The sequence below is a fragment of the Carcharodon carcharias genome, chromosome 5, assembly GCF_017639515.1.
Source record: "Carcharodon carcharias isolate sCarCar2 chromosome 5, sCarCar2.pri, whole genome shotgun sequence".
NCBI classification, from domain to species: Eukaryota; Metazoa; Chordata; class Chondrichthyes; order Lamniformes; family Lamnidae; genus Carcharodon; species Carcharodon carcharias.
Window position 1 is genome coordinate 77,579,498 of NC_054471.1, and position 14,401 is coordinate 77,593,898.

Sequence of the window (14,401 nt, forward strand, 5' to 3'; positions counted from 1 at the left end):
TGGCTGACAAGGGAAGTCAGGGACAGCAGAAAAGCTAAAGAGAAAGCATACAATGCGGTGAAGAACAGTGGGAAACCAGAGGATTGGGAAGCTTACAAAGACCAACAGAGGACAACTAAAAAAGAAATAAGGAGGGAGAAGATTAAATATGAGGGTAAACTAGCCAGTAATATAAAAGAAGATTGCAAGAGTTTTTTTAGATATATAAAGGGTGAGAGAGAGGCAAAAGTGGACATTGGGCCGCTGGAGAAGTAGTAGTGGGGAACAAAGAAATGGCGGAGGAACTGAATAGGTACTTTGTGTCAGTCTTCACAGTGGAAGACATGAGTGACATCCCCAAAGCTCAAGAGAGTCGGGGGGCAGAGGTCAGTATGGTGGCCATTACCAAGGAGAAGGTGCTAGGAAAACTGAAAGGTCTGAAGGTGGATAAATCACCTGGACCAGATGGATTACACCCCAGAGTTCTTAAGGAGCTAGCTGAAGAGATAGTGGAGGCATTAGTGGTGATCTTTCAGGAATCACTGGAGTCAGGGAGGGCCCAGAGGACTGGAAAATGTATAAGAAGGGAGTGAGGTATAGGATGGGAAATTACAGGCCGATTGGCCTGACCTCAGTCGTTGGTAAGATTTTAGAGCTCATTATTAAGGATGAGATTTCAGAAAACTTGCAAGTGCATGGTAAAATAGGGCAAAGTTTCATCAAGGGGAGGTCATGCCTGTCAAATCTGTTAGAATTCTTTGAGGAGGTAATGAGTAGGTTAGACAAAGGAGAGCCAATGGATGTTATTTACTTGGACTTCCAGAAGGCTTTTGACAAGTTGCTGCACAGGAGGCTGCTCAGTAAGATAAGAGCCCATGGTGTTAGAGACAAGGTACTGGCATGGATAGAAGATTGGCTGTCTGGCAGGAAGCAGAGAGTGGGAATAAGGGGGTCCTTCTTAGGATGGCGGCTGGTGACTAGTGGAGTTCTGCAGGGGTCAGTGTTGGGACCATAACTTTTCACTTTATACATTAATGATCTAGATGAAGGAACTGAGGGCATCCTGGCTAAGTTTGCAGATGATACAAAGATAGGTGGAGGGACAGGTAGTAGTGAGGAGGCGGGGAGGCTGCAGAAGGGTTTGGACAGATTAGGAGAATGGGCAAAGAAATGGCAGATGGAATACAACGTGGGGAAGTTTGAGGTCATGCACTTTGGTAGGAAGAATAGAGGCATAGACTATTTTCTAAATGGGGAGAGAATTCAGAAATCTGGAGTGCAAAGGGACTTGGGAGTCCTAGTCCAGGATTCTCTTAAGGTTAACTTGCAGGTTGAGTCAGTAGTTAGGAAGGCAAATGCAATGTTGGCATTTATTTCGAGAGGACTGGAATATAAAAGCAGGGATTTGCTGCTGAGGCTTTATAAGGCTCTGGTCAGACCACATATTGTGAGTAATTTTGGGCCCCGTATCTCAGGAAGGATGTTCTGGCCCTGGAGAGGGTCCAGAGGAGGTTCACGAGAACGATCCCAGAAATGAAAGGCTTAACATATGAGGAACATTTGAGGACTCTGGGTCTATACTCGATGGAGTTTAGAAAGATGAGGGGTGATCTGATTGAAACTTACAGAATACTGAAAGGCCTGGATAGATTGGACATGGGGAAAATGTTTCCATTAGTAGGAGAGACTAGGACCCGAGGGCACAGCCTCAGTGTAAAGGGAAGACCTTTTAGAACAGAGATGAGGAGAAACTTCCTTAGCCAGAGAGTGGTGAATCAATGGAATTCATTGCCACAGAAGGCTGTGGAGGCCAGGTCATTGAGTGTATTTAAGACCGAGTTGGATAGGTAAGGGGATCAAAGGTTACGGGGAGAAAGCAGGAGAATGGGGTTGAGAAACTTATCAGCCATGATTGAATGGCGGAGCAGATTCGATGGGCTGAATGGCCTAATTTCTGCTCCTATGTCTAATGGTCTTATGGTCTTATATCACCTTTAAAACATGGGGCAGGATTTTTCTCTCATCGGGCGGACATGTGCCCGACCGAACGAGAGTAAAATAGTGTAGGATGTCATCACGCACTCGCAATGTTTTGCTGGGCAGGTGAGCATGAGAGGCGGCAGGCGCGCCAGCTGGCAATTAAGAGGTCTATTAAGGCCTTTAATCAATTAATTAAATCGATTTTTCGCTGCCCGTCCAACCATTCAGCTGGCGTGTGGGGGAATTATGAAACCTCATCCACAGGCGGGATGAGGTTTCCAACAGGAATTAAAAATAAAAATATTTAAATCTCATTAATAACATATCACTGCTCATGTGACTCTGTCACATGAGGGGATTTGTTCATCTTATTTTTTAAATCTTTATTTGTACTGTTATAAATCTTCAGCTCCCTGAGACAGCCCTGTGCCTTTAGGGACCTTTCAGTGCGCACACCCATGCTCATGCACAAACTTCCCCACTTGCCCTCCTCCCACCCCCACCCCAGCAGCGCTCAGCATTGCAATGCACAATTCACACTGGCTGGCCATTAACTGGTCAGTGCCTGATCGCAGGCAGCGGTCGGTTTCGCAATCGCTCCTGGGCCTGACTGCCGCGGTAAAAATCCTGCCCATAGTAAAGCATCCCAAGATATTTCCAGTTACGCAGCAAACTGCATCCACTTTGAACCAGTTAGCTCAGTAATGCCCATGATGCAGTATAGGGCAACTCACCAACTCTAGATTAAATTCAGTTTGAATCTCTGATTCGTGCTTCACAGAAGTATTATCAGACAAAATTTGACACCAAGCCACATAAGAAGATATTTGGACAGGTGATCAAAAACTTGGTCAAAGAAGCAGGTTGTAAGAAACATCATAAAAGTGAAGAGAGAGGTAGGAAGGTAGAACGTTTTAGGGAGGGAATCTAGAGATCACAACACAACAACTTACATTTTTATTTCTTTAGTATAATAGGATATCCCTCTACTCTATGGACATGTTATTAAAGAAAACTGGCAACAAGTCATAGGAGAATATATTAGGAAAGGTTCTCTTAAGTTTGGTCAAAGAGGTCGGTTTTAAGTGGCATCTTAAAGGAGAAGAGAGAGGTGGTGAGGTTTAGGGAGGGAATTCCAGAGTTTAGGCCCTAGGCAAGAGGAGGTCTTGCAGCACATCCAGCATCCCTACATCTGGGCCAGAAGCTGGGGGTTCAAGTCCCATCTCAGGACTTGATGGCCACAGAAGGTACGTTCATAACATGGTCAAACAGATTGATAATCAGCCTGTAAATCCTTCCAATACAACCTGATAGCAGGCGGTAAGAGTGGGAGAGCTTCCTGGTCATCCATACTGCAGAAAGCAATGGCAAACCACAGCAGTACTTCGCCAATCGTACTCATGGACCAATCCGATGGAAGTCATGGTCTCCAATGCCCTCTGAGGGAATGGTACCTGGAGGAGACCTTAGGTAGTTGAAGGTATGTGCCATCAATGGTGGAGTTACGAAAAGAATTGGAGGGATGCAGATCTCTCTTCGGGTTTTAGGGCTGGAGGAGATTACAGAGATGGGGAGGGATTTGAAAATAAGGATGAAAATCAACCAGATGTGTAAAACAGACCTGGAGATGATTCACCCTCTAAAATTGTTTTCCCCTCCCATATGTGACTCTATATGACTGTTTCCCATTGTGTTAGGACTGAGGTATGGAGCTCAGGATTGGGAGTGCAGAATCCGCATCACATTGCCCAAGGCACCACCCATTGGTGCCCTAATGCACTGCACTGCTTGACTACTGATCCGCTTTTTACATGGGGTAGAATCTTACCTATGTCGGGCAGGCTGGGCAAGAACAGGCGGGGCGGGCATGGAGCCGATCATTACCCACAATCAGTTGCATGCCGCCATTTTACACGGGCGGGCCAATTAAGGTCCGCCCAGTGTAACGCGCGGCCTGTAGTGCTCAGCGCTACCTGTGCAGGCAGGGGGAGGAGGGAGCTGGGGCCTGCACTCTTTCACACATGCACACAAAATAGCGCAGCAATCTCCCTGAGGCAGCTCTCTGCCTTAGGGAGATTAAGTCAATAATAAAAGTTTTTAAATAATAAAGTCCCCTCACGACAGTGTCACATGAGCTGGGGCATGTCTGTGAAGTTCACAAAATTTATTTACCAATTTTATAAAACCTTCATGAAACTTCAACCCACTCGTGGATGAGCTTTCCTGGAAAACACGAAGGCCGCTTGGACTCTTCACTTGCCCACCAACCTTAAGGTTGGACAGGCAGTGTTGTTAATAAGGTCAATTGCTTTCATAATGTCCTTAATAGGTTGTTGACAGTTCTGCAGGCATGCACCCGCCAAAAACAATATCGAAACGGCATGCGATGACATCAAGACACACGCCGATGGTAATATTCTGCCCGTGATTTCTGCTAGTCAAACAACTGCACAAAAAAGGTTCTTCAAATGATATGGTCTCAACATGAGTCCATCCAGCCTACTAACAGAAAGACAGAGTGGCATTTGTTGAACACATTTCATCAACCTGAAGAAATCATGAGATGTTTTACATTCAATGAACTACTTCAGCTTAGTCACTTTTATGACAACATCCAAACACGATCTCCCAGAAACAGCAACATGATAATGATCATATAATCTATTTTAGCAACATTGATTGAGGGATAAGTATTGTCTAGAGCACTGGGAAAACTCCCCTGTCCTTCTTCAAAATAGTGCCATAGGATCTTTAATGCTGAGAGGTTTAATATCTCATAAGAAAAACAGCACCACTGACAGTGCAGCACTCTGTCAGTACTGCAGTGGAGAATCAACCTAGATTTTGGCCTGGATTTTCACTCCCAAGGTAGCTGTACAAAGTTTAGAAATTTTCCACCTTGCCACAATCACCTCAGGAAAAAGTGTCCCCAATGGCGGGATCCTCATTCTGGGGGAATGAGGGTGGGTGTGTGCTGGAGTTGGGCCAGCTGCCCTTAGAAATAGTTCAGAAGTGGCCACTGGGCTGCTGAGTGCCCAGGTGAGCTGGGTAAAAGGCCCTCCATGTTTCACTGGGATTTCATCCCAATTCTGTTGTTCAATATTATGCCCTCAGCCCCCACACCCCCTTGACTCCACCCTGCCTACTCCCCATGCTCAAACTCAACTTCAACTCATCAGCCCATGCCTCCCACCCATCATCAACAGCCCCACATACCCTGCATGCCAACCCATGCCTCTCCGCCTACCCCAATGGCCCATCATACCCCTCATGCCAAACCATGCCCCTCCACTAAACACCAATGGCCCCAAATACACTCCATGCCAACCCATGCCCCTTAATAGCCTTATGCCAAGTTAGTGCCAGTTCACACCAACCCGTAGCCCTCACCCACCATCCTTTTCCCTTGTATCCTCCATGCCAACTCACCCAGTATCCACCATGGGTGGGCCTCAGGAATCGTGGTGAGATGAAATAAAATAAAGTTCTAAGTATCTATTACAGACTTCACTATATAAAAAAAATTCTCATTCATAAAAGCCCATTCAATATATTTAAATCACCAGGAGTACTTAATCCCTTATAAAAACAAACTTTTGTATTCCTAACCCCACATCAAAGACAGCTAATCCTTTAATAACCTCTTGAAGCTATTAATCAAACTGTGAACTTATAGTCCCCCACTGTGATAATGACAGTTGTGAAAGCAGTCAAGCATTAATAATGCTATAATGATAGCACCTAGGGTTATGGCAACAAATACCTATTGAAACTGAAAACGCAGATTTTTTTTCAACTCACAGACACAGGCAGGCTATTTTCCCAACATTTAAAGGGCAGGGCATTTAAATAATATCACAGCTTTATAGTTCCACAGGCCTTAACAGCTGTTTAAAGCACTGAGTTCAAAGGAGACCAGGAGGTTTCTCCCTTGTATTCACAGAATCACACTGTGCAGAAGAGGCCCTTCAGCCCATCGCGTCTGCACCAACACGTGAGAAACACCTGACCTACCTACCTAATCCCATTTTCCAGCACTTGGCCCATAGCCTTGAATGTTATGACGTGCCAAGTGCTCATCCAGGTACTTTTTAAAGGATGTGAAGCAACCCATCTCCACCAACCTCCCAGGCAGCGCATTCCAGATCGATACCACCCTCTGGGGAAAAAAGATTTTCCTCACATCGCCCCTAAACCTCCTGCCCCTCACCTTGAACTTGTGTCTCCTCATGACATCCCCTTCAACTAAAGGGAACAGCTGGTCCCTATCCACCCCATCCATGCCCCTCATAACCTTGTACACCTCGATCAGGTCGCCCCTCAGTCTTCTCTGCTCCAACAAAAACAACCCAAGTCTATCCAACCTCTCTTCATAACTTAAATGTTTCGTCCCAGGCAATATCCTGGTGAATCTCCTCTGCACCCCCTCCAGTGCAATCACATCCTTCCTATAATGTGGCGACCAGAACTAAACACAGTACTCCAGCTGTGGCCTCAACAAGGTCCTATACAACTCCAACTTGACCTCTCTCCTTTTGTAATCTATGCCTCGATTGATAAAGGCAAGTGTCCCAAATGCCTTTTTCACCATCCCACTAACATGCCCCTCCGCCTTCAGAAATCTATGGGCTCACTCACCAAGGTCCCTTTGTTCCTCAGAACTTCCTAGTGTCATGCCGTTCATTGAATACTTCCCTGTCAAATTACTCCTTCCAAAGTGTATCACCTCACACTTTTCAGGGTTAAATTTAATCTGCCACTTATCTGCCCATTTGACCATCCTGTCTATATCTTCCTGTAACCCAAGACACTCAACCTCATTGTTAACCGCCCGGCCAATTTTTGTGTCATCCGCAAACTTATTAATCCTACCCCCCACATAGTCATCTATGTCATTTATATAAATGACGAATAATAAGGGACACAGCACAGATCCCTGTGGAATGCCACTGGACAGGGGCTTCCAGTCACAAAAGCATCCTTTTGTCAACACTCTCTGCCTGCTACAACTAAGCCAATTTTGAATCCACCTTATCAAATTACCCTGTATCCCATGTGCATTTGCCTTCTTTATAAGTCTCCCATGTGAGACCTTGTCAAATGCTTTGCTGAAATCCATATAAACTACATCAACTGCACCACGCTCATCTACACACCTGATCACCTCCTCAAAAAATTCAAATTTGTTAGGCATGACCTCCCTCTGATAAAGCCATGCTGACTATTCCTGATCAAACCTTGCCACTCCAAGTGGAGATAGATACTCTCCTTCAGAACTTTCTGCAATAGTTTCCCTACCACTGACGTGAGACTCACTGGGCTGTAGTTCCCTGGCTTATCACTACAACCCTTCTTAAATAGCGGAACCACATTAGCATTCTCCAGTCCTCTGGCACCTTCCCCGTAGCCAGAGAGGAATTAAAAATTTGGGTCAGAGCCCCTGCGATCTCCTCCCTTGCTTCCCTCAGCAGTCTGGGACACAAATCATCCGGACCTGGAAATTTGTCCATTTTTAAGCCTGCTAACACCTCTAATACCTTGTCACTCCCTATATCAATTTGCTCAAGATCCTCACAGCCCTTCTCCCCTAGTTCCATACCTTCATCCTCATTCTCTTGGGTGAAGACGGATGTGAAGTATTTGTTCAATACTTTACCGACTACCCATGTCCTCTGGTTCCATCCACAGATTGCCCCCTTGGTCCTTCATGGGCCCTTCTCTTTCCCTGGTTATCCTTTTCCCATTGAAATACTTATAGAATATCTTGGGATTTTCCCTACTTTTACCAGCCAGAGCTTTCTCATCTTCCCTCTTTGCTCTCCTAATTGCTTCCTTAAGTTCCACCTTGCACGTTCTGTACTCCACTAATGCCTCTGCTGAGTTGCTTCTCTTGTACCTGCTAAAAGCCTCTCTTTTCCTTCTCATTGTAATCTGAATATCTCTGGTCATCCATGGTTCTCTGGGCTTGTTACTCCTTCCTATCACCCTAAAGGGAACATGTTGAGCCTGTACCCTCCCCATTTCCTTTTTGAATGTCCCCCAATGCTCCTCTGTAGATTTTCCCACAAGTAGCTGTTCCCAGTCTACCTTGGCCAGATCCTGCCTTATTTTACTAAAATCCACTCTCCCCAATCCAAAACATTTTTTTGCAACTTGTCTATTTCTTTGTCCATAACAAACTTAAGCTGTACCATGTTGTGGTCGCTATCACTAAAATGCCCCACCCCCCTCCCCACCACCACCTCAGCCTTTATATAAAGCCTGGTTTATAAATTGTCCATTTGTCATTTGATGATGACACAGTCTAATAAGAATGTGATCAAGGAGGCTACAATGATCCTACCTCAAACACCAGGCTGCATTTTATCAGTTCATCTAAGTTGGAGTTAACCAGTTTTATTGTCTCTCAGTTTTTTTTTTATTCATTCACAGGATGTGGGCATCACTGGCTAGGCCACCATTTATTCCCCATCCCTATCTGCCCTTGAGAAGGTGGTGGTGAGCTGCCTTCTTGAACCGCTACAGTCCATGTGGTGCAGGTACACCCATAGAGCTGTTAGGAAGGGAGCTCCAGGGTTTTGACCCAGTGACAGTGAAGGAACGGCGATATATTTCCAAGTCAGGATGGTGAGTTACTTGGAGGGGAACCTCCAGGTGGTGATGTTCCCATGTATCTGCTGCCCTTGTCCTTCTAGCTGGTAGTGGTCGCTCAGTTAATTCCCTCAATTATATTGAACTCAGAGTCGCCTATGATATGGCCAAATAGTCTGGCATTCAACAATTTAGGCTCATTGAGGGTTGGTACAGGCAGCAGCTAATCCTAGAATCATAGAATGTAACAGCATAGAAGAAGACAATTTGGCCCCCATCGTGCCTGTGCCAGTTCTTTAGTAGAATTATCCAATTAATTCTGTACCCCACCCATGGAATTGTGCCCTGCCCTGAGTCAGTGTAGGGATATTGAAAATGTTAGAGCCCAAGTACCTTCAGAAGACAAGGACAGGATGAGTGAGCTCACACCAGGACAAACATCTTATGCCAACATTAGTTTCCAGGTACGCCACTGTACCGTTCAAGGCTTGCTCTTGCATATTCTGCCCCTTGACCCAATGACCCCATAGTAGGGTCAAAGACAAAGGCCTCAAAATGTGGCTACATAGCTTTAACAGGAACAGCTGAAATGGCAGTGCACCACTTCCAACCACTTCTGGCACAGCCAGCTCAACGTCCCAAGCTTGCAAGGGTGTGAGTGTGGGTGTGCCATGCGTGTGCTGGAAGCATGCACAGTGGGTGGATCTTGATGTCAAGGAGTCTCTCAGGTGGATTTGATGCACATTCTGCCAGTTTGGACTATGCAGGTCCTGTTCACACCCTCTCCTAATCACTCCTAGCTGAACAGGTTTTCAGCTGCATGGAGTATGAAAGAAAACTAGCAATAAACATAAAAACAGACAGTAAAAGCTTCTACAAGTATATAAAAAAGAATAGAGTAGCTAAAGTGAGCATTGGTCCTTTAGAGGGTGAGGCTTGGGAATGAATAATGGGAAACAAAGGAAATGGCAGGAGCTTTGAACAAGTATTTTGTATCTGTCTTCACAATAGAAAAAACAAAAAGAAATCCCAAGAATAGTAGAAAATCAAGAGACAAAGTGGAGGGAGGAATGTAAAACAATCATGATCACTAGAAAAAAAGTACTAGGAAAACCAATGGGGCTAAAGGCTAACAAGTCCCCTGGACCTGATGGCCTGCATCCTAGGGTCTTAAAGGAAATGGCTGCAGAGATACTGGATGTGATCGTCCAAAATTCCCTAGATTCTGGAAAGATCCCAGCAAATTGGAAAACTGCAAATGTAACACCTCTGTTCAAGAAAGGGGGGAGACAGGAGATAGGAAAGCATAGGACAGTTAGCCTAACATTTGTCATTGAAAGCTGTGGTTGCAGTGCCTCTGGGTCTGAAATACAAAGGGAGATGTAGTACAGGCTGCAGAGAGGGGAAACTATGAACAGAGGAAGGAGGAGGAGGTCTCTCCATAAAGGCACTACCCACCAAGGGTTTTCATCAGGAAAGACATCTCCTACCTCCACCTCACCCAGGAGCAGTGTCTGAGGCACCTAAGATTCACCAAGGAGGTGGTGACTGAACCGAGTTAACCCCAAAAGTTCTCATCCAAGTCCTTTTTCATGATGAGAGGCTGAGTAAATTGGGTCTATACTCTCTGGACTTTAGAAGAATGAGAAGTAGTCTCATTGACACATCTAAGATTCTGAAAAGGCTTAACAAGGTAGACAGTGAGAGGTAGTTTCCCCTGACAGCGCCTCTGAACTTCAACATTTACAAGTTCCCAATGAAGGCCAAGAGCTACACCAGACTTCTGATGAGGAAGCATTGTCATTTGATCTGACAATTCAGCCACCAGTTCAGTTACTGACACAGGCTGTACTTTAGAGGATAGGAGAAAATCAGGATCTGCACATGGTGAGTCACTGGGCATGAGTGAGCTGCAGCCAAGCCAGAGGGAATAAGTAACTCATGGGCCTGTTCACAGGAGCATGAAGTCACAGATGAGTTCTGCCAAAACCTGTCAGGGACAGAGACCTGACAGGGGAACTTAGAACACAAGGACACAGTCTCAGGATGAGTGGCCAATCATTTTGGACTGAGATAAGAAATTTCTTCGCTCAAAGTGTTGCGAATCTTTGGAATTTTCTACCTCAGAGGGTTGTGCGTGCTCAGCTGTTAATATATTTAAGGAAAAGCGCAATGGATTTTTTAGTCCGTAAGGCAATTGAGGGATACAGGAAGCAGAGGGCAAGGGGGATTTGGAGCCAAAGATCAGCCATGATCCTACTGCATAACAAAACAGGCTCTAGGAACTGTATGATCTACTCCTACGCTAATTTTTTATGTTCTTATGTTTCTCATGAGGCTGCTGTGGCTGGCCAGATGGCAGGTCTTGGGTACCTAAAAGCGGAAAATGAGAAGAAGAGGGTTGGGGTGAGGGAAGTGCGGGGAGAGTTAGATTTGAAATCAAGAGGTCCATGTTCACACCACCTGCAAAATGCACTTCATGCCACATAGCAGGATGAGGGTGAAGTGGGAGTTGAGAATGGCCATGAGACAGGAACATGCCATCATCCTGAATGTTCTCGTTGACACCTGATGCAATAGGTTCTTTCACAGTCAGCCGCATGAAATGGAGAACTGTCCACTCCAAACGGTTCGGGAGATGCAGACATGCCTGTGATGAGGTTATGGTGCACTGAGCAGCATTAGAGTTATTGTGGTGTGGTGGAAAGTAGATGTCATGTGAAGATGCATGCCACTGACCTTGAACATGCGTGTCAGGTCATTGTACATTTTATGGCACCTCTGACAGGTTTTCAGGGCCAGACTCCAAAAACTACCTGCTCCCTTTTCTTGGCATCTGGCCCCCTCTGCTCCTGTCAACCCCCTGGACTAAGGCCTCTTGTGCCACATTGGAAAACTTTTCTCCTGCCTGTCACTCCATTTAGTGTGCTTTTTCCTTGTAGCCAATTCTTCAGTCTGAAACAGTTTCCTTCTAATGAGTGCAGCTTCCCTTTAAGAGGGACAGGCAGCCTTTAAGAGGTGCAGGCTGGCTGAAACACCAGAAAGCCACACATGTTGTTGGACCTCCTGTTGAGCATTCAGCCAGTCAGCAGAGTGCTGAGCTGCAAGCTGAAATCATTGAAAGCTTACGTGCTGCCTCCCTCAACAGGACAGGCATCAGACGAATCACAAATCACAAGTTCTGAGCCCGAGAAATGAAAGCAATTGTGCCTTTCCCCACAGATCCATGGCAGACAATAAGATTGCACTTACATGAATTTTTTGGGCCAATATATTCTGTCCATTTGCGAGTTTAGATCTCCGACTCCAAGATCAAATGGGTTTCTCTGACTATTCTATTAACATATGAATGTATTTTAACATGAAGATCTTACAATACCTACTTACATTTATATAGAACCATCAATATAGTAAATCATCTCAAGATGCTTTGCAAATGTGCTGAACCAAGATTTGGAACCAAGGGAAGGAAGAAGTTAAGACAAAAACAAAAATACCTGGAAAAACACAGCAGGTCTGACAGCATCTGTTGACGTTTAGAAGTTAGTTTCAAAGAAGTTAGGACAGGTGGGCTAATGTTTGGTCAAGGAATCTTAAGGGAGGAGAGAGAGGTGGAGAGGTTTAGGGATGAAATTCCAGAGTTCTTGGCCTAAACAGCTGAACTTGCAGCCATCAGTGATGGAGGGAAAGAAATCAAGGATGCACAAGCGTTCTCAAGGCGTTGTAAGGATGGAGGAGGTTACAGAGATAGGGAGGGACAAGGCCATGGAGGGATTTTGACATTCAGACTAGAATTTTAAAAGCAACGTGTTGTCAGACCATGGATGTTGGGTGAGCATGACATGATGCAAGTTAGGATACAGGCAGCAAAGTTTTGGATGAGTTCAAGTTTATGAAGGTTCAAGGGGGAAGGGCAGCCAGGAGGTTATTGGAATGGTCAAGTGTAGACATTAATAAAGGTATGGATAAGAGTTTCAGCAATGGAGGGGCTGAGGTGGCACAGAGGAGGGCACCATTACTGAGGTGGAAATGGGCATTTTTGGTGATGGAGCCGAAATGGGGCCAGAAACTCAGTGAAGGGTCAAAATAGGACTCAAAGGTTGCGAATAGTGAGCGGTTCAATCCCCTACGTAGCAAATAAAGGAATTAAGGCTGCCTGTTACCAATGGTTATCAATAAGGCTGTCATTTTAAAAGTAATTTAGATTTCTTTTCTCAAAACTGATGAGTAACAAAGCTAGAGATTGAAACTAGCTCCATGAGAGATTATTAAAAGATTGTCCTTCAGCATCATACTTGCTGCCACTTCAATTCTTGCTCTACAGAATTTCCATTATATCTGACAGCGAGATGACCCTGGAATTCAAATTCATTGTGACCTGAAACATGAACTCAGCAAGAAGAAGAAAAATTGAGCAGTCCAAAGCTCAGAATTCAGCTTTTCACCTTCAGTGAGTGAAGAACCATTAAATCGATTACGCTGACTATACAGCACAGGCCATTCAGCCCAATTGGTCCATATTGGTGTTTATGTTCCACATGAACCTCCTTTCATCTCTCTTCACCTCATCATATCAACATATATTTCTTTTCCTTCCTCCCTCATGTATTGAACTAGCTTCCCCCTAAACGTAACTATTCTATTCATGGCAACCACTCCATGTGCCACATCATAACCATTTCTCCTGAAATACCTATTAGAAATATTTTAAAGTACGATGGGATTCGATAAGGGAGCTGAAGTGAAACTTTCCACTTGTCAGGAAATCCAAAATCAGTGTTTCTAAATAAAAGATAGTCACTAATAAATCAGTTTACTGCCAAGCGCGTTCAGGTTTCCTGCAGTTATTACTTCTCAACCCAATGTCATCCTTGCCAATTTATTTTTGCACCTTCTCCAGTGCCTCTATCCTCCCCCTCCTCCAGGTACCATGCCCTAAGAGGAAGTTGGAGACCATGAGCTTCCATTGGATTGGTCCATGATTATGCTTGGCAAAGTACTGCAGTGGTTTGCTGTTACCTTCTGCAGTAGGGCTGACCAGAAAATTCTCCCATTCTTACCACTTGCCTTCGGCGTAGTGAAAGGATTCACAGGCTGATAATTGACTTATTTAGTGCCTCTATATCTTTTTACAATAATGGAGAGTGCAAATGCACTTTCTCCATTTTTGGTAAACATATCATCATTAAATAGAAAAATAATGGGAAATAAACATTGTTTTCAAATAAGTAGACTTTATACGTTCAGCATTGTTTATCCTATGAATGACCGGTGCACTCGGGATTGTTGCTTTGTCTACACACCTCCATATCCTTGTCTTAAATTCAGTATTTGAGCTTAAAGGGAACAATACATTCTAGATACAGGATGTTACAGAAATGTCGCAATCCAAATGGAGGCAGGAGAAGGGATTAGGAGAGGGAACTTATTCTCCCGGCTCTTGGCTCTCTTTCAGGCCACCTTTCGGGATGCCAATGGAGTGAGGTTTCTTCCAGCTGCTGCCCCTCCATCATGCTGTCACAGTCAGAGACGGGGACAGCTGGGTCGACTGGGAACTCCAGCACTGCTGCCTACGATACCTTGCGAGTGCAGTCGGTCCAACACGCACACCTTCCCCGTACTCCCAGTGCTGCCACTTCCGAATCGGGAACTGTAAGGTTCAGATACCCAGGCTTGGAGTTTTCTCCCTGGACCAAACTTCTACGGAATTCAAAGCCAAAAATGTACCTAGTGTTGCATTTATTTTTCCCCATGTCAAGTTACAGCCAAGTATCCTTCCAAACTTAAAATATGCGCAAATCAGTATAAACAATTGAGCCCAGGGAACCCATACTAGGAAATTTTCATGCTC

At 44.9% G+C, this 14,401-nt stretch overlaps 1 protein-coding gene across 1 annotated transcript in view; it reads right to left on the reverse strand.

Annotated features, from left to right (window-relative positions):
• lgsn (lengsin, lens protein with glutamine synthetase domain) overlaps positions 1 to 14,401 on the reverse strand; it is a 37,627-nt gene that overhangs the window by 16,429 nt on the left and 6,797 nt on the right. The window contains exon 4 of the mRNA XM_041187356.1: positions 12,846 to 12,928. Within this exon, the coding sequence (XP_041043290.1) occupies positions 12,846 to 12,928 (83 nt within the window). The remainder of the gene's footprint in view (positions 1 to 12,845; positions 12,929 to 14,401) is intronic.